The 19,920-nt window shown below is 37.7% G+C and overlaps 1 protein-coding gene across 4 annotated transcripts in view; it reads left to right on the top strand.

Annotated features, from left to right (window-relative positions):
• The window catches only part of BTBD8 (BTB domain containing 8), a 104,311-nt gene that overhangs the window by 65,686 nt on the left and 18,705 nt on the right, over positions 1–19,920 (top strand). For all 4 annotated transcript variants that reach the window (XM_054531162.2, XM_024237260.3, XM_054531172.2 and 1 more), the window contains 2 exons: positions 982–1,070; positions 1,482–1,584. In XM_054531162.2, the coding sequence (XP_054387137.1) occupies positions 982–1,070; positions 1,482–1,584 (192 nt within the window). The remainder of the gene's footprint in view (positions 1–981; positions 1,071–1,481; positions 1,585–19,920) is intronic.

Raw genomic sequence — 19,920 nt, 5'->3', positions numbered from 1 at the left:
TGTGTGCATTCTGACAGCCAAAAGAGTTCAAATGATATGCCATAAAATTAAAAGTTGTTAGTGACACTTGGTTTTAAAAGAATAACAGACTTAAAAAAAAAAAAACTTAGAGCATTTTTAGGTTCACAGCAAAATTGAGAGGAAGGTACAGAGATATCCTACATACCCACTTTCTTCTACACATGCATAGCTTCCCCCATTGTCAACATCCCCCACTGGAGTGGTACCTTTGTTACAACCGATGAGCATACAGTTACACATTATCATCCAAAATTCATGGTTTACAATAGAGTTCGCTGTTGGTGTTGTACATTTAATGGGTTTATACACATGTATAATGACATGTGTCTACCATTATAGTATCATACGGAGTGTTTTCAGTGCCGTAAAATCCTCTGTGCTCTGACTGCTCATCCTTCCCTCCCCATTAACCCCCAGCAACCACTGACCTTTTTACTGTCTCTGTAGTTTTGTTTTTTCCAGGCTGTAATGTAGTTGCAATCATATAGTATATAGCCTTTTCAGATTGGCTTCTTCCACTTAGTGATACGCATTTAAGATTCCCCCATGTCTTTTCATGGCTTGTTAGCACATTTCTTTTTAGAGCTGAATATTTCATTGCATGGATGTACTACAGTTTATTTATCCATTCATCTAGTAAAGGACAACATGGTTGTTTCCAAGTTTGGGCAGTTATGAAGAAAGCTGCTAAAAACATTCATGTTTAGGTTTTTGTGTAGAAAGGTGTTTTTAAGGAAAAAAAGAAAGACTCTGACTAGAGCATGTTTGTAGCCTCAGTACCAGCAGAAGTTAATTTCAGATAAAGAGTTAAATATAGAAAATAAATTTTGAATTTACCAAATTTTGAGTTGTATGTGTTCTGCAATTTAGGTACATAAATTGGATTATCTTTATGAACTAAATATTTTTAGCCTTTGTAAATTGAAAAAGAATAAATATGGTGTTTTCCATCAATTTTAGCCTGTTCCCAGAACATTGACGTCTATACTAGAATGCCTGATTATTGCTCATTCAGTTGGAGTGGAAAGTCTTTTTGCTGACTGCATGAAGTAAGTTATGTTAAGTAATGCTGATACTATTAATTTAGGGATTTTGTTTTTCTGTTCTTCTAATTTTGTGGGGAACTTTAGAGTTGGCCTATTTTCTCGGACACAATGTAAGTAAGTAGCTTAGTGCTGAACTAGTTTCACCACTAAGCAGAGTATTAATTTAGATATTACTCAAGATACTTGGGATCATTTTATCTTAGCTGAACCACGGTTAATTATGTTAAAATCTGTGCACATGGATTTAAAATACATGTTTACAGGAAAGAGAATATAAAGTCCATTTTAGGGTTCATAAAATTAATAGTATTAGGTCATATATATGTACAGTTATGTAATTGAAAACCAAAATATTGACTATTATAATGAAAAACATTTTAATTTCTTTAACTTGGTATTCTTTGATTTTAACAGGTGGATTGTAAAGCATTTTGCAAGATTTTGGTCTGAGAGAAGCTTTGCAAATATACCTCCTGAGATTCAGAAAAGTTGTCTTAATATGTTGATTCAGTCCTTAGTAAGTATAACCTGAATACTCTTTTGTGTGTTTGCCATTAAAAAGTTTATTCAATTTTGTATAGTACTTTCAGTGATTGAAATATAAATGTAAAATATTGTAAAAGCAAGAGGTGTGAACCAATTCAGATAACCTAATCCTAAGATTCAGTTCCTTTGAAACTGCTCTGCATACCCAGCTCATCAGTCAGGGTTGAAACAGAGAAGCAGAACCACTAGGATGTTTATATTGATTCATGAACAAAGCAGACATGGTCCCACAGAGAAACGCTTATGCCTTGGCTCAGCAGTATTGACCCACTCACCCAGGTGGATCTGGGTACAACACTGAACTTCTTAATGGTACCGTTCTTCAAGGGAATCAGCCATCTACCTGGTGGCAGGTTGATTACATTGGATCACTTCTATCCTGTAAAAGGCAGTGCTTTGTTCTCACTGAAAAAAACATTTGCTCTGGATAGTGATTTGCCTCCCTTGCTCATAATGTTTCTGCCGAAACCACCATCCATGAACTTACAGAATGCCTTATCCATTATCATGATATTCCACACAGCATCACTTCTGAATAAGGTACTCACTTAGCAGCTAATGAAGTATAGAAATTGGGCCTTGCTCATGGAATTCACTGTCTTAGAAAGATCCCAATCATCCTGAAGCAGCTGGCTTGATAGTATGGAGGAAAGGCCTTTGAAGACTCAGTTACAGTGCCAGCTAGGTGGCAATGCCCTGTGGGGCTGGGGCAGTATCCTCCAGGATGCAATACATGCTGTAAATCAGATTTTGATTTATGCTGCTATTTCTCCTCTAGCCAGGATTCATGGGCCTAAAAACCAAAGTTTGGAAATAGGTGTGGCACCACACACAGTTACTCCTAGTGATTCAGTAGCAAAATTTTTGCTTCCTTTCCTCACAACTTTAGGCTCTGCTGATTTATAAGGCTTAATCCCCAAAAGAAGAATGTTTCCATGTGGGGACACAAGTAATGATTCTGTTGAACTGGAAGTTGAGACTGCCTTCCTGTAGCCACTGTAAACCCACAGGCAAAGAAGGGGAATTATTGATAGATTGAGCCTATCAAGAGGAAATTGAGTTGCTACTATATGATGTGGATAATGTAGAGTCCATCTGGAATGCAGTACTCCCAGGTTCTATGAGTAAAATCAATAGAAAGCTATAAGAACCCAGTTTAGGCAGTGCTGATGATTTTTCAGGAATAAAGTTTGGGCTACCCTTCCAGATAAGAAACTATGAACAGTGAAGTACTTGCTGAGGACAAAGGAAATATGGAGTGGTTAGTAGAAAAATGTATGTAAAAATAACAGCTACAGCTACGTGAGGAGTTACAGAAGTGAACACTGCAGTAGTTCTGATATAAACGTTCATATTCCTTCTTAATATATGTTTGTCTATATATTAATCAAATATTTTTGTTTTCCTCCTGCTGTCTCATTCCCCATCCTCTAATATAAGACATGTTAATAATAGTTAACTTTGTATCTACATATTTAAGTTACAGATATCAAAGAAAACTGAATCAGATTGAAGAATGATCATCTCCTAAAAACAAAAAAAGGAACTCGTATCCTCTCTTTTAGAAGGAAAGGGTTAGCATGTTTGTTGTGTGGAGGGATAGTTGTATCATGTTAGATGGAAGCATGACTGTTACTTTCTTCATTTGGGAACTAAGTATGGTTTTAAGAGACGTATATAGTTGCCAGATTGACAAGATGCTGACTCTGTAACATGTTAGTTTGACTAGGGTCAACTACACTTCGCAGAATTTCCTTCTTGTATGTTTCTAGTTAGAGTGGCCAAAAGAGACAATTTTGTGTGAACTTTGGAGGACGGGAGTGAAACAGCAGCTATTTTTGGCTTTTACACTAGGAAGGTTGGAACACTACTGCAATGTTCATTTACACTAGGAAAGTTATTTACTGGCTCACTGCAGCCAGATCTGTAACTGTTCTTCCTTGCCCTGTATCCTCCTTCAGCTTCTCTTACTCCAGGCCAGGTATATGTCTAGCTCCATAATGAAAGGCACCAGCATCTCCTGCAGGATACCCATAGCGTCCAGATTGGAGGCAGTAAGACTGACGTTAGCCCATCCTTGTCAATTCCGGCTGATTCTCTTGGTGTCAGTTTTTTCTCACTCTCCCCAACATTACATCCATCTTTCCTCTTCTCATCTGCCTGCCCTGTGGAATTCAAACTACACCATCAGATACAAAGGCTGTATAAGCAGCTCCTACAATTGTGTAAGGTCAACTCCCTGTAACAAATTTCTTTATACAATAAGTCTGCACTGATGTCATTGATGGGTCCTTGGAATCTTAGAATCTTGGAATCTAATTTGACATTAAGCAAAACAATGTATAGCAAAACTAATTTTACTACAGACTAATGGATATGAACAAGAGTTAAGTTCCTATGGCATATTTCTGGTCACAAAAAGATCATCAGCCTTCTAGTAAAGACCCAGGACACTTCTTGTATTGAATATTGAAATAATGTGAGCTATACATACATCTCAGAAATATTAATAAAAACAAGGTTAAGTATTTACCCAGTTTTTGGTGAATCTGTGAGTGGCAGTAGTAGCAATGGTGGGTTAAATCAAGGAATAAATGTTTGCAAAGCAAAAATTGTAAAGAGCACCTCCTACCACAGGCAGTTCCAAAGCAATCACAAATGTGGCAGGCTCAAGGAGTGTTTTTATACTGCATCGCTTATTGTCATATATTTGTATGATCACCATATACTTTGTGAATTTTTACTTTACAGTAATTTCTGTATTCATTCATTTTCCAACATGCTTTTTCTGGTTTCACTTGTGGGTGGCTGGAGCCTGTCCTTGCAGCTAAGGACCCAAGGTTGGAACCAACCCTGGACAGGATACCATTCCAGTGCAGGGTGTACTCACAGCACAGAACACTCACTTATACTGGGACATTGTAGAGATGCCAGTTCACCAAATGTGCACATCTTTGGGATGTGGGAGGAAACTGGAGTGTCCAAAGAAAACCCATGCAGACATGGGGAAAACATGCAAACTCTACACAGACAATGGCCTGGCCAGGAATCCTTTTTTCCCTCATCAACATTATAATAAAACAACGGTAATCAGTATGACATTATTCACGGACCTCCTATGTATATATAAATACCTCCTAGTGGTCCCGTGAACCCTGAAGGATAACATCAGACTGGGTTACATAGAAGTTACGTCAAAATCTAACTGAGAAAATAAGTGTAGGATATCAGCTGGTGAGATACCACTACAAAAAGTAAATGTGAGGCCGGGCACGGTGGCTCACGCCTGTAATCCCAGCACTTTGGGAGGACGAGGCGGGTGGATCACCTGAGGTCTGGAGTTCGAGACCACCTTGGCCAACATGGTGAAACCCCGAATCTACTAAAAATACAAAAAATTAGCTGGGCGTGGTGGTACATGCCTGTAATCCCAGCTACTTGGGAGGATGAGGCAGGAGAATCGCTTGAACCCAGGAGGCAGAGGTTGCAGTAAGCTGGGATCGTGCCATTGCACTCCAGCCTAGGCAACAAGAACAAAACTGTGTCTCAAAAAAAAAAAAAAAAAAGTAAATGTAAATCTGTGTTTTAGCTAATGAAAGACTGTGTTGTATTGTTGCTTACTGTTTTATATTAGTTTGTTGGTCAGTGAATAATTAACAAATTATTGGCCCAGCTATAGTTCCGTTCAATAGAAGAGTCAGGTTCATTTACTAATGTAGTAGTAGTACCAGTATTTTTTTTTAATGATTTTTTTTCAGTAGCTTTTGGGAGACCTGCAGTTTTTGGTTACATGGGTGAGTTCTTTAGTGGTGAAGTCTGAGATTTTAGTGTACCCATCACCTGAACAATGTACACTGTACCCAATATATAGTCTTCTATCCCTCACACATTTTCCAACCTTCTCCCCTCCCTAAATCCCCAAAGTTCCTTTTTTTGACTGTGTATGTTTTTGCATTCTCATGGCTTAGCTCCCACTTATAAGTGAATTGAATATATACAGTATTTGGTTTTCCATTCTTGAATCATTTAGAATAATGGCCTCCAGCTCCATCCAAGTTGCTGCAAAAGACATTATTTCATTCCTTTTTAAGGCTCGGTAGTATTACATGGTGTATATGTACCACATTTTCTTATCCACTCAGTACCAATATTTAGTGGACTTTTTTAGACTTACAGAGCTCCACAAAATACTTTTTTTGTGAAATTTAGCATAAGACAGGTACTGTTGTCTCTACTTCACATATGAGAAAAGAGAATCAAAGAGTTAAGCGCCTTGTTCAAGTTCCCAAGGCAGTAAAAGACAAAACCTAGTCTTAAAACCAATTGCTACTATTCTAAATATAATATGATAAGTGCTCCATGTGAGCAAAGATTTTTTTTTTTAAATGCGTGGGACTTGACTTCAAGAAACTCACAAATTGGTGGAAAAATAGGCATTTACAACTAAGTAAAATACAGGTTAGACTATGATGAGTACAAACATTAAGTTACATGTCAAATCTTTACCATTGTAGCCTCAGCCATAGAACAGTGCACTCAGTATATATTGTCAAATAGGTAAGTAAGTGAATTGTATAACTTAGAATTCAGGTGTATACATAGGATCACACAGGTTAAATCTGACTGGAATAATAAGAGAATTAATTTGAAATGAACCTGGTTAGAGGACAATTTTAAAATAAGTAGGTTAGGGCATTCCTGAAAGACTAAAAATGTGACCAGGGATATGGAGACTAGGCAGTGTCAGTATTCTGCTGTATCTGGAATGAGACAAGATGAGTCTGGGGACAGGCTAAAGATAGATGGGGAGGGATTTTAGCTGAGTATCTTGTTAACGAGTTTGATTTTTTTTTTTTAAACAAGTGGTAGGTATGTGATTTTAATTGAAGAATAAGCCCATCAAACTGTGCCTCTCCCAATGCTATACTCTTTTATTTTGATTTTATAGCTCTAATTAGGTCCTTGTAAGCTTTGTGGTGAATACTTGACTTTTTCTTTCAAGACAGATAAAAAGATAAACATCAGAACAGCCAAACATCCAGTCTGATCAATAGCCTCTGGCATCATGGTGATTATTCTCAAAATTTGTCTTTCTTTGTGGATAAACAGGTTTTAAGAAACACTAATTTAATATATTTGTCATATTTTATTATATAAGTAAAATGTGTTTAGCTTTATTGATGGAAACCAGAGTATTTTAATTTTCTCAAAATTCGAAGTATGTTACCCAGAAAGAGCAAGCAGTCTTTTTTTAGCAGTAACCCCAGATTGGCCTTTTAGAAAATCTTATAATATGTACATGCAATATTAATAGTGTTATTTTTAAAAATAGTTCCAAATTGTTACATTTTTACACATTTGATACTAACTTAAAAAATGAATTGCATTTAAAAAAATTTCTTGTGTGTTCGCATATCTCACAAAGCATTACTTATGACCATTTCTTCTTAATGTGACTTTTACCTGTGGGAAGTAATTTATTTTATATATGAATTCTATCTGGCAATTCTAGTTTATTAGTATTACTTTCTATATATTTTCTTATTCATCCTTATTTTATTTTGGAAAGAATATTTAACATGATATCTATGCTCTTAACAAATTTTTAAGTGTACAATACAGTATTGTCAATTATCGGCACACAGTTGAACAGCAGATCTCTCATCTTTCGTAACTGAAACTTAATGTCCAATGATAGCAACTCCCCATTTTCCCCTTCCCCAGCTCCTGGCAACCACCATTCCATTCTCTGATTCCAAGAGTTTGACTTGTAATGGAATCATACAGTATTTGCCTTTTCTGTGACTGACCTATTTCACTTAGGATAATGTCCTCAACATTCATCCATGTGGTCACATATTACAGAATTTTCTTCTTTTTAAAGAATGAATAATATTCTGCTGTATGTATACACCACATTTTCTTTATCCATTCATCTATTGGTGAACATTTAGGTTGTTTCCACATGTTGGCTATTGTAAATAGTGCTGCAGTGAACATGGTAGTGCTAATATTTCTTTGGGATCCTGATTTCAATTCTTTTTAATGAATGCTGATGTGCTTTGGATGTTTGTCCTCTCCAAGTCTCATGTTGAAATGTAATCTCCAATGTTGGAGGTGGGGCCTGGTGGGAGGGATTTGGGTCATGGGGGCGGATCCCTTATGAATGGTTTGGTGCCATCCCCATGGTGATGAGTGAGTTCTCACTCTAGTAGTTCACATGAGATTTGGTTGTTTAAAAAGGAGCCTGTAATCTCCCCATTCTGTCTCTTGCTCCCTGTCTCACCATGTGATGTGCCTGCTCCCCCGTTACCTTACACCATGATTGTAAGCTTCCTGAGGCCCTCACCAGAAGCTGAACAGATGTGGGTGCCATGCTTGTACAGCCTGCAGGACCATGAGCTAATAAACCTCTTTTCCTTATAAATTACTCAGCCTGCAGTATTCCTTTCATAGCAGTGCAAACAGGTTAACACAAATACCCAGAAGTAGGATTTTTTTGATCATATGGTAGTTCTATTTTTAATTTTTCAAGGAACCTGCATACTGTTCTACATAGCAGCTGCACCATTTTGCATTCCTGCCAGCGGTGTACAAGTGCTCCCTATTCTCCACATCCTCACCAAGACTTGTTATCTTTTATTTTTTTGATCATAGCCATCCGAACAGATGTGCGGTGACATCCTCTTGTGGTTTTAATTTGCATTTCCCTGATGATTAATGACACAGAACATCTTTTCATATACCTGTTGGCCATTTGTATGTCATCTTTGTAGAAATGTGTATTCAAGTCTTCAGCCAATTTTTAATTGTGTTATCAGATTTTTGCTATTAAATTGTAGGAGTTTTTTATATATTTTGGAATTAGCCCCTTATGACATGTATGGTTTGCAGTATTTTTCCCCATGCTGTAGATTTTTTCAGTGTCTTGTTTTCTTTGCTGTATGGAGGCTTTTTAATTTGTTATAGTTTCACTCATTTATGTTTGCTTTTGTTGCTTGTCCTTTTGGCATCATATCTGTGAAATCATTACCAAGACCAATGTCATGAAGCTTTCCCCTGTGTTTTCTTCTAGGAGTTTTAGAGTTTCAGGTCTTAGGTTGAAGTCTGAAATCCATTTTGAGTTGATGTTTGGGTATGTTGTACGATAAGGGTCAAATTGTATTCTTTTGCTTATGGATATCCTGTTTTCCCAGCACCATTTGTTGAAGAGACTTTCCTGACCCATTGTGTATTCTTGGCACCTTTACTAAAGAGCAGTTGTATGTATGTGGATGTATTTCTGGGCTCTCTGTTCTGTTCCATTGATCTCTATGTCTGTCTTTAAGCCAGTACCACACTGTTTTAGTTACTACAGCTTTGTTATATATTTTGAAATCAGAAAATCAAAGTCACTCCAACTTTTTCCTTCTTTCTTAATATTAATTTGGCTATTCAGGGTATTTTGTGGTTCCATATGAATTTTAGAATTGTGTTTTCTATTTCTATAAAAAATGCAATCAAGATTTTGATAGAGATTGCATTGTATCCATAGATGACTTTGTGTAGTATGGACTTTTTAGCAACATTAAGTCTTCCAGTCCATGAGTACTGGATGTCTTTCTGTTTGTCTTCTTTAATTTCTTTTTAAAATTTCTATCTGTCTATCTGTTTATTTATGAGACAGGGTCTTGCTCTGTTGCCCAGGCTGGAATACAGTGGCATGATCATAGCTCACTGCAACTTTGAACTCCCGGTCTCAAGTGATCCTCCTGCCTCAGCCTCCTGGGATTACAGGCACACGCCACTGTGCCTAGCTGTGCCTTCTTTAATTTCTTTCATCAATGTTTTGTAGTTTTTAGCATACAAGTCTTTCACCTTCTTAGATAAGTTTATTCTTAAGTATTTTACTCTTTGGTGCTATTGTAAATGGGATTGTTTTTCTAATTTCCTTTTCAGTCATTAATGTTGTTAGTTGAAATGCAACTGATTATTGTATGTTCATTTTGTATCTTTCATCTTTACTGAATTTGTTTTAACAGTTTTTTGGTGAAGTGTTTAGAGTTTGCTATATATAAGATTATGTTATCTGCAAGCAGGGACAATTTTACTTCTTCCTTTACAGTTTGGATGCCTTATTATTTCTTCTTCATACCTAATTGTTCTGGTTAGGACTTCCAGGACTATGTTGAAGGGAAGTGGAGAGAATGAGCATCCTTGTCTTGTTCCTGATATTAACTTAAAAGTTTTCAGGGTAAACCTTGAGTATGATTCTAGCAGTGGGCTTTTGGCCTCTATTATGTTGAGATAATTTACTTCTCTTCCTAACTTGTTGAGAGTTTTCAGTCATGAAAAGCAATTGAATCTTGTCAAATACTGTTTCTGCATTTACTGAGATAATCATTTGACTTCTGTGTCTGTGCTATTAATGATGTGGGTTGCATTAATTGATTTACATATGTTAAATCATCCTTGTATCCTAGGAATAAATACCACTAGTTGATGGTGAATTATCTTTATAATGTACTGTTGAATTCAGTGTGCCAGTGCTTTGTTGAGGATTTTAACATCTATGTTAATCAGGGATATTGGCCTATAATTTTTCTTTTCTTGTAGTATTCTTATGCGGCTTTGGTGTCAGAGTAATGCTGGCCTTGTAAAATGAGGGAAATATTCCCTCCTCTTCAGTTTTTTGGAAGGGTGTGAGAAGGATTGGTATTAGGTCTTTCCTTTAACTAGCAGAATTCAGTAATGAAGCCTTCAGTAGAATTCAGTAATGAAGCTATCAGTCCTGGACTTTTCTTTGATGGGGGCTTTTTTATTACAGCTCAATCTCCTACACATTATCAGTCTGTTCAGATTTTCTGTTTCTTCATGATTCAACCTTAATAGGTTGTATGTGTCTAGGAATTTATCCATTTCTTCTAGGTTACCTTGTTTATTGGCTTGTAATTGTTTATAACAGTCCCTTATGGTCATTTTAATTTGTGTCATCTATTGTAATGTGTCCTCTTTCATTTTGGATTGTATAATATTTATTTGCATCTTCTCTGCTTTTTTTCTTAGTATAAAGGATTGTCAATTTTGTTTATCTTTTCAAAAAAGCAACTCAGTTTTGTTAATTTTGAAAAACTGTTTTTGTATCCTCTATTTATTTCTGCTCTAATCTTTATTTTTTTTTCCTTGGTTTGCTAACTTCAGGCTTAGTTTCTTCTTTTTTTAGTTCCTTGAGGTATAACATAAAGGTTTTTTTTTTCAGATCATTTTGTTTTTAATGTAGACATTTATTGCTGTAAACTTTCCTCTTAGTTCTGCTTTTGCTGCATCCCATAAGTTTTGGTATATTGTATTGTGGTTTTTGTTTGTTTCAAGATACCTTCTAATTTATCCTTTGATTTTTTTCTTTGACCCATTGGTTGTTCAAAAGTGTGTTAATTTCTACAATTTATGTATTTTCTAGTCTTTCTTCTGTTGATTTCTACTTTTATTCCATTGTGTTCAGAAAAGATGCTTGGTATGATTTCAGTTGTCTTAATTTTGTTAAGACTCATTTTGTGACTGAACATGATATATTCTGGAGAACATTTTGTGTGTGCTTAAGAAGAATGTATATTCTGCCCCTGTTGGTTGGAATGTTCTGTATAGGTATGTTAGGTCCATTTGGTCTATAGTGTTTTTGAAGTCCAGTATTTCTTCATTGATTTTCTGTCTGATGTATTCATTATTCTTATTTATTTATTTATTTAGTTAAGAGATGGAGTCTCACTTTGTCTCCCAGATTGGAGTTCAGTGGCACAATCATAGCTCACTACAGCCTCAAACTCCTGGGCTTAAGTGATCCTTCTGCCTTCCAAGTAGCTGGAACTACAGGCATGTGCCACCATCACTGGCTTTTTTTTTTTTTTTTTCTTGGTAGGGATAGGGTCTTGCTGTGTTGCCCAGGTTGGTCTCAAAATCCTGGCCACTTTCTTCCCAAGTGATCCTCCCATCTCAGCCTTCTGAGTTTCTGGGATTACACGCATGAGCCACTGTGCCCAACATGTATTCACTATTGAAAAGTTGTGTATTGAAAGTTCCTACTATCTTTGTATTGCTTTCTCTCTCTTCAGATCTATTAATACTTGCTTTATATATTTAGGTAATGTGATGCAGGGTGCATATATGTTTATAATTGTTGTATCTTCCTATCTTCCTGGCATATTCTTTTATCATTACATAATGTCTGTGTCTCTTGTGACAAGTTTTGACTTAAAGTCTATTTTGTTTGATATGGTATAGCCACTCTTACTCTTTTTATTACCATTTATATGGAATATCTTTTTTTATTCCTTCACTTCCAGCCTAAATGTGTTGTTAAATCTAAAGTGAGTCTCTTGTAGACAGTATATCATTGGATCTTGTTTTTTAATCCACTTAGCTACTCTGTCTTTTGATTGGATAGTTTAATCTATTTATATTTTAAGTAATTATTGAGAGGAAAGGATTTACTATTGCCATTTTATTATTTTCTGTTGTCCTATAGTTCTTTGGTCCCTCTTTTTATCTTCTGCTGTCTTTCTTTGTGCTTTATTTTCTTAATATTGATATACTAAAATTTTTTTCTCTCTTTTTTGGTGTAACTTCTATATGTATTTTGTTTCTAATTACCGTGGGACCTACATAAATATCTCATAGATATAACAGTCTATTTTAAGCTCAATCCACATACACAGAAACTCTACACTTTTACTTCTCCCCCCACACATACACTCTGTTACTGGTTTCACCATTTATATCTACCTATAGTACATATTTGTTAATATACTTTTTAGTTATAGTTATTTTTAATGCATTTATCTTTTAACTTATATGCAAAAATTAAAAGTGATTAATTCAGTTGTAACAAATATACCACTCTGGTGTTGAATGTTGATAATGAGAGAGGCTGTGCATTGTGTGAGATCAGGGGGCTTATGGGAAATCTCCGTACTTTCCTCACAGTTTTGCTGTGAACCTAAAACCATGCTTAAAAAAACGAAAAAAAAATTTAAGACAGGGTCTCACTCTGTCACCCAAGCTGGAGTGCAGTGGCATGATCACAGCTCACTGCAGCCTTGACCTCCTGCCTCAGCCTCCCAAGTAGCTGAAACTATAGACATGTGCCATCACACCTGGCTAATTTTTGTATTTTTTGTAGAGAAATGGTTTGGCCATGTTGCCCAGGCTTGTCTCAAACTCCTGGGCTCAAGCGATCTACCTAGTTCAGCTTCTGAAAGTGTTGGAATTACAGGCATGAGCCACTGTGCCCAGCCAAAATCTTTTTTTTTTTAAGTGATTTATTCACTGCCATAAGTGATACAGTACTCTTCATAAGTGAATCATAAGTGATTCATTACTCTTCATTTGTTTATATATATTTTTCTTTTCTTCCTTTTTTTTTTTTTTCTGGAGATGAGGTCTTGCTCTGTCACCTAGGCTGGAGTGCAGTGGCACAAACATGGCTCACTGCAGTCTCAGCTTCATAGGCTCAACCAATCCTCTTGCTCCACAGCCTCCCAAGTAGCTGGGACTGCAGGTGCATGCCACCACAGCCAGCTAATTTTTTGTATTTTTTTGTAGAGACAGGGTTTTGCCATATTGCTCAGGCTGGTCTCGAACTCCTGAGCTCAAGTGATCTGCCCACCTTGGCCTCCCAAAGTGACTGGATTACAGGCATGAGCCACCATGCCTGCCTTATATATTTTCCTTCACCAATGAGTTTCATACTTTCTTATGCTCTCATGTTGCTTTTTAATGTACTTTTGTTTCAACTTGAAGAATTCCCATTAGCACTCCTTTTAAGGCAGATCAACTGGTGATGAATTTTCTCGGCTTTTGTCTTTATCTTTGCCTCATTTTTGAAGGACAGGTTTGCCAGGTTTGGTATTCTTCGTTGGCAGGGTTGGTTTGTTTTTAAAAAGCACTTTGAATATATCATTGCACTCCCTTATTGCCTGCAGGGTTTCTGCTGGAAAATCTGCCTTGAGTCTTATAAACATTCCCTTGTACATAAGTTGCTTTTTCCTTGCTGCTTTCAAAATTTGCTCTTTTACTTTGGCAGTTTGATTATATGTCTCACTGTGGATTTCTTTGGATTCATCTTATTTGGGAGTACTTTGGGCTTCCTGGATCTGGATGTCTGTTTCCTTCTCCAGGTTTGGGAAGTTTTCAGCCATTATTTCTTTTAATAAATTTTCTGACCCTTTTTCTCCTTTCTCCTTTGGAACTTTAGTAATGTATATATTGTCCCATAGTGCCTTAAACTTTCTTTACTGTTTTTCATTCTTTTTGCTTTTCTGATTGAATAGTAATTTCAATGACCTGTCTTTGAATTTGCTTATTCTTTCTTCTCTTTGATCTAGTCTGCTGTTGAACACCTTTAAAGAATTTTTCAATTCAGTAATTGTATTCTTCAGCTCCACGATTTCTGTTTGGCACTTTTTTAATATTGTATATCTCTTTAATGAAATTATTACTTTGTCATGCATTATTTTCCTGACCTTGGTGTGAACATCTTTATGATGATGATTTTGAATTCTCTGTGAGCTAAATCATATATCTCAATTTCATTTAGGCCAGTTTCTGGAGATTTATTTTGTTCTTTGGAACGTATTTCTTTGTCCATTTTCCTTGACTCTCTTTGTATCTGCATATCAGATTAACAGCTACCTCTTCCAGTTCTCATGGACTGGCCTCATACAGGAGAAGACCCTTACTAATCAGCCCAGCTAGAGATTCAGGGCCTCTCAAACCTTCTTGCTAGTCCAACTCACTTTCTTTCTAGTGGCTTCCAAGCATCTAGAGTATCCTGGGTCCTATTAGTGCTCTGAGTCAAGTTCCTTGGGTAGCCCCCAGAAAAGTTAGGTCATTGGATATACACTCCTTCCTGCCCCAAGTAGAAGGCAGGATTTGGGGCTTTTCCAGCTGTTCACTCTCTACTGAGACAAGTGAAGGGGTTCTGGCAACTAGTCGCATGCAACATCATCTACCTTCTTTGTTCTCATTGGCCCTCGGATGGCTAAGACATGCTAGGTCCCATTAGGAGGAGATATGGTGACTACCAGCCCAAATCACCATTTGTGTTCTTTCCCAGGTAGCTAGAGTTTGCTGGGTCCCATCAGCACTCCAAGACTGCAAGACAGAAATCAGTCATCTAGGCAACCCCTGGAAAAGTTGGGATGTTTGACACATGGTCTAACTCTTTCCTTCCCCAGGGAGAAGCTGGGAGCTTGTGGTTTTCTTCCCAGTTGTACAGCTCTGTGCCAGGGGTAGGATTCTGGTGAGACTGTGTCTCATATTTCCCTATCAGCTTCAAAGTGTCTGGTTTCATGCTCATCCTCAGTGCAGGAGCCTCTCAACTAGTTTCTCAATTTCTCACAAAGAGAATTTGTTAATTGTTGAATCAGTGTGTTCATGGGGGAAGGAGGGTTTAGGGCTTCCTATTCTGCCATCTTGCTGATGTCACTTCTCCTCAAGCAGTCTTCTTAAGCCTTCTTTAGTTCTAATTCAGTTCAACCACATGTGCCATGGAAGGTACTCTAATCCATCAAATATTTCTTTGTCATCAAGGGAGATATGAAAGTGCTGCTACATTAGAGTATAACATGGAGAATTTTTAAATATGTTTTAGTGTGAGGAACTTTAAATTTTTACCCTTCTTTGTCACCAAGTCAAAAGACAGATAACAGTTCACATGATATAAACACTAATTTTCCTAATATAGAGAGTTTCTACAAATTGATTTTTAAAAATCAAAGCGAAACATAGGATAGAATTAGATAGTTCACTAAGGAAATACAGATACCTCTTAATTTGATGAGCAGATCCTGAACTTCATTTATTTAAGAGAAATGGACGTGAGAACTACCATGTCAGACCATTTTCTACCTTTCAGAATGATGAAAAGAAATTTTCACTGTGTTAGTAAGAGTATGTGGGATAAATATTCTGATTTATTCCTGGGAAGGTCATAAATTAGCACAACTTTTTCTATGTTTCCTAAGCTTTTTATCTGTGACCCAGAATAAAAAGATGTTTTTTCTTTGTTTGTTTTGTTGTTGTTTTCATTGTAACCCAATACACTAACATGTATAGAACAGGAACACAAGTTTTACAAAGATCTCTTAGCCTTATTACATATGATGTACTGGTGTTTTCTATGTTTCTCCTTCCTTTTTTTGTCTTTCTCACCCACCCAGCCCCTTCTTTCTTTTGTTTTCTAGTGCTGATTGTGAACCACTAAATACATTTCTCTAGGTTGCTATGGAGGAATCTACCACTTGAAAAACAGTGCTCCATTGATTGTATATTGGCAGTGTTTTGGATACCCCTGGTGTCCCACCTCATAGCCTCTTGGCCCATGTTTGTACTCAAACTATTGCTGCAGCATCTAGCTGCACATGGATGTGATTCTGACAGCACCTTCCCTCAGCCACATCACATACACATCTTTCTCACTTTCTGTACTGAGGCTTCACTGCTACACCACGTGAGATACCTGCAGCTCGGAAATTCTGAACCTGTGTAAACCTGGCAGTGAAAGAGAGTTCACATCCCTGAGGGCAAGCCTTGACCAATGGGAGATGAGAGCCAGTGGTTAATGTGTCATTGTTCTGTCTGTTGGATGGATAATTCAAAGTATGTCCTTCATAGCTCTTCAGAAGGTCCCCAACAAGATTGAGTCCCAGTTGCCTACAATAGTGAATTCTATATTCGTGTTTTTCAAACTTTAATGTATCTACAAAACACTTGGGGGTCTTGTTTAAATGCAGATTCTAATTCAGTAAGTCAAGGGAGGATACAGAGATTGTGTATTTCTAACAGGCTCTGGCTAGCTGATGCCACTTTGAATAGCAGAGAGCTAGAAAATACACCCTTGAATTGGCTTTCCTTCCTTTCTTCCCTGTTGCACTCTTCCAGCACCTCAGATCCCCCAGGATCACTTCACAAATAAACTGTCTGCATATCAGCCTGTTTCTCAGGCTCAATTTTTAGGCAGAACCCAGGTTAAGAGAAGTAGTATTGACCCAGCAATTCTACTTCTAGAAATGTATCTTGTAGATATTTTCACATATTTGTGAAATAATGTTATATACAAGGTAAGTCATTACGACATAATAGCAAAACTGGAAACAATGTAAATGTCTTTAAGTAGAGGACTGGTTAAATGACTTGTGATGTATCTATATTATGGACTATGACATGGCTATTAAAACAGAAAAATATATATATACACTGGTAAGAAAAATATTCAAGATGTGTGCTAAGTGTAAAAGGCAAGATACAGGGCTGGGCGCGGTGGTTCACGCCTGTAATCCCAGCACTTTGGGAGGCCGAGGCAGGCAGATCACAAGGTCAGGAGATGGAGACCATCCTGGCTAACACGGTGAAACCCCGTCTCTACTAAAAAATACAAAAAATTCGCCAGGTGTGGTGGCGGGCACCTGTAATCCCAGCTACTCGGGAGGCTGAGGCAGGAGAATGGTGTGAACCTGGGAGGCAGAGCTTGCAGTGAGCTGAGATCGCACCACTGCACTCCAGCCTGGGCAGCAGAGAGAGACTGTCTCAAAAAAAAAAAAAAAAAAAGGCAAGATACAGAGTACTGTGCATATTAATGCCTTCATTTGGATAAAATAAGCAGAAAATTACATATATGTTTTGTTTGTATATGCATAAAATAACTCTGGAAAGATAAGGGAAAAAATAATATTGGTTGTAAAATGGATGGTTTGGGGACAGGAAGGAGAGGAAGACTTTTCCTGGAATGTCCTTTATACATTTGAAAAAAATTTTTTTTTGAGCAATAGCAAGGTTTATTGTTTATTGTGAAGAGCGAAAGGACAAAGCTTCCACAGTGTGGAAGGGAACCCGAGCGGATTGCCCTACGTTTGAAATTTTTAATCTGTGATTGTGTTAACTGTTGAATTAAAATTTAAGTGTTTGGTCTAAAAGTATTACTTTTATTTTCTTTGAATCTTGAGGTACTCTAACATTTAATGTTTATCATATATTCAGATGAGTATGGAATAAGATCATGTATCATCTATGTTATTTAACTATGTCCATATTGTAGTTTTCCAAGCTAAATTATGACAATTATACTCTATATCTGTGGTTTTTTAAAAAATGCTGTCAGAGCACATCACATTGTGTATATAGTAAGCACTTTGTAGATATCTGCCAAATTTATTTAAATACCTTACATTTGGCTTCCCTACCAGAGCAGTGCCTGCAGTAGAACAAATTGAGCTTATTGTCTAAAACTCTTAGTAATTGTACAGTTACTCAGGAAGTCACTGGAAGAGGAAACGACAATGGTTCTAAAAGTGAGACGAATTATAGCAAAGTATGACTTTTTTTTATTTTACTCAAAGCAGTGGAAGAATATAATACATTTTTAAAGGATTATTGCCTGGATGCAGTGGCTCACACTTGTAATCCCAGCACTTTGGGAGGCCGAGGTGGGAGGATCACTTGAAGCCAAGAGTTCAAGACCAGCCTGGACAACATGGCAAGACTCCATCCCTACAAAATTTTTTAGAGCTGGACGTGGTAGCTCACACCTGTAATCCCAGCATTTTGGGAGGCCAAGGCGGGTGGATCACTTGAAGCCAGGAGTTTCAGACCAACCTGACCAACATGGTGAAACCCCGTCTCTACTAAAAATACAAAAAATTAGCTGGGCATGGTGGCGTGCATGTGTAATACCAGCTATTCACATGACTGAGGCACAAAAATTGCTTGAACTGGGGAGGTGGAGGTTGCAGTGAGCCGAGATTGCACCACTGCACCACAGCCTGGGCGACAGCGCGAGACCCCGTTACAGTGAGCCGAGATCGCACCACTGTACTCCAGCCTGGGCGACAGAGCGAGACTCTGCCATCTCAAACGGGGTCTTGCTCTGTCGCCCAGGCTGGAGTGCAGTGGTGTGATCTCGGCTCACTGCAAGCTCTGCCTCCCGGGTTCACGTCATCCTTCTGCCTCAGCCTCCCAAGTAGCTGGAACTACAGGTGCCCGCCACCATGCCCAGCTAATTTTTTGTATTTTTAGTAGTTTCACCGTGTTGACCAGGATGGTCTCAATCTCCTGACCTTGTGATCTGCCCACCTCAGCCTCCCAAAGTGCTGGGATTACAGGTGTGAGCCACCTCGCCTGGCCAATACTTTTTTAAAAAAATTAGCTGGTCGTGGTGGCATGTACCTGTGGTTTCAGCTACTTGAAAGGCTGAAGCAGGAGGATCACTTGATCTCAGGAGTTTGAGGCTGCAGTGAGCCATGTTCAAGCCACTACATTCCGGCCTGGGTGACAGAGCAAGACTTGTGTCAAAGAAAAAAAAAAGAATTATTAGTAAATGGTTAAAATTTTTAGTTTTGAAGTTGAAAGATTAAACTTGTTATCTTAGAGATTGACTGATAGACTGTGTCGCCAATCATGTTAAAAGATCAGCAAATAAATTTTAGTGTCTACTATGACCCAGTTTTATACTAGGCCCTGAGGATACATTGGTGAGCTAAAACAGAGGTAGTTTTACACTCATTGAACATACAGCCTAGTGAGGGAGACAGACATTAATCAAATAGTAATGTTCATGTTTGATTACTTACAAATGAATTAAATGCTCTAACAAAAAGCGACAGATTTTCTTATAGCGTGTATAAAAGAAATCTGATGTAGATATATGGTATCAGGGAAGATGTAGTGCTTCTGGACCTAAAAAAAAAAAAAAAAAAACAGAGGCTGTGCAGAGTCCACATCATGCTGTCCATGTTAGGTATTTCAGTCATTTCCAGATTTATCAATGATCTATTGCTGTGTAACAAACCACGCACAAACTTAGCAGCTTAAAACAACTCCACAATTCTGTGAGTTCACTGGGTGATTCTTCTGCTGGTCTTGCCTGTGGCGGCTGCATTCAGCTGGGGGCTGAGCTGGGGGCCTGGTCCTCCTGCACCAAGTGGTCTTCCCTATCAGTCCTCTTTTGGTCTGGTGGTCCCAGGATTCTCAGAAGGTAAAGACTGAAGCTGCAAGGCTTCTTGAGGCCTAGGCTCTAGAACTTGCACATCACCACTGTTGGTTAAGGCAAGTCAGAAGGCTAGTAGTCTAGAGTCAAGACTGAGGAGATAGATTCCACCTCTTGGTGGATGGAATTTGTGGCCATGTTTTTCAATTTACCAGTCTATCAAGTAACTAATTAATAAATAGTTATTTACTAAGCATTGTTTTAAGAACTGGAAATCAAACATGAATAAGAGACAGTAATATATAAGTTGCCTTTTTTCCTTTTCCGTGGAGTACATGGTATTTGTGCATT

Source organism: Pongo abelii, chromosome 1 (genome assembly GCF_028885655.2).
Source record: "Pongo abelii isolate AG06213 chromosome 1, NHGRI_mPonAbe1-v2.0_pri, whole genome shotgun sequence".
Taxonomy (NCBI): Eukaryota; Metazoa; Chordata; class Mammalia; order Primates; family Hominidae; genus Pongo; species Pongo abelii.
The sequence above is the reverse complement of the archived record's forward strand: the minus strand, read 5'-3'. Positions and strand labels throughout refer to the sequence as shown.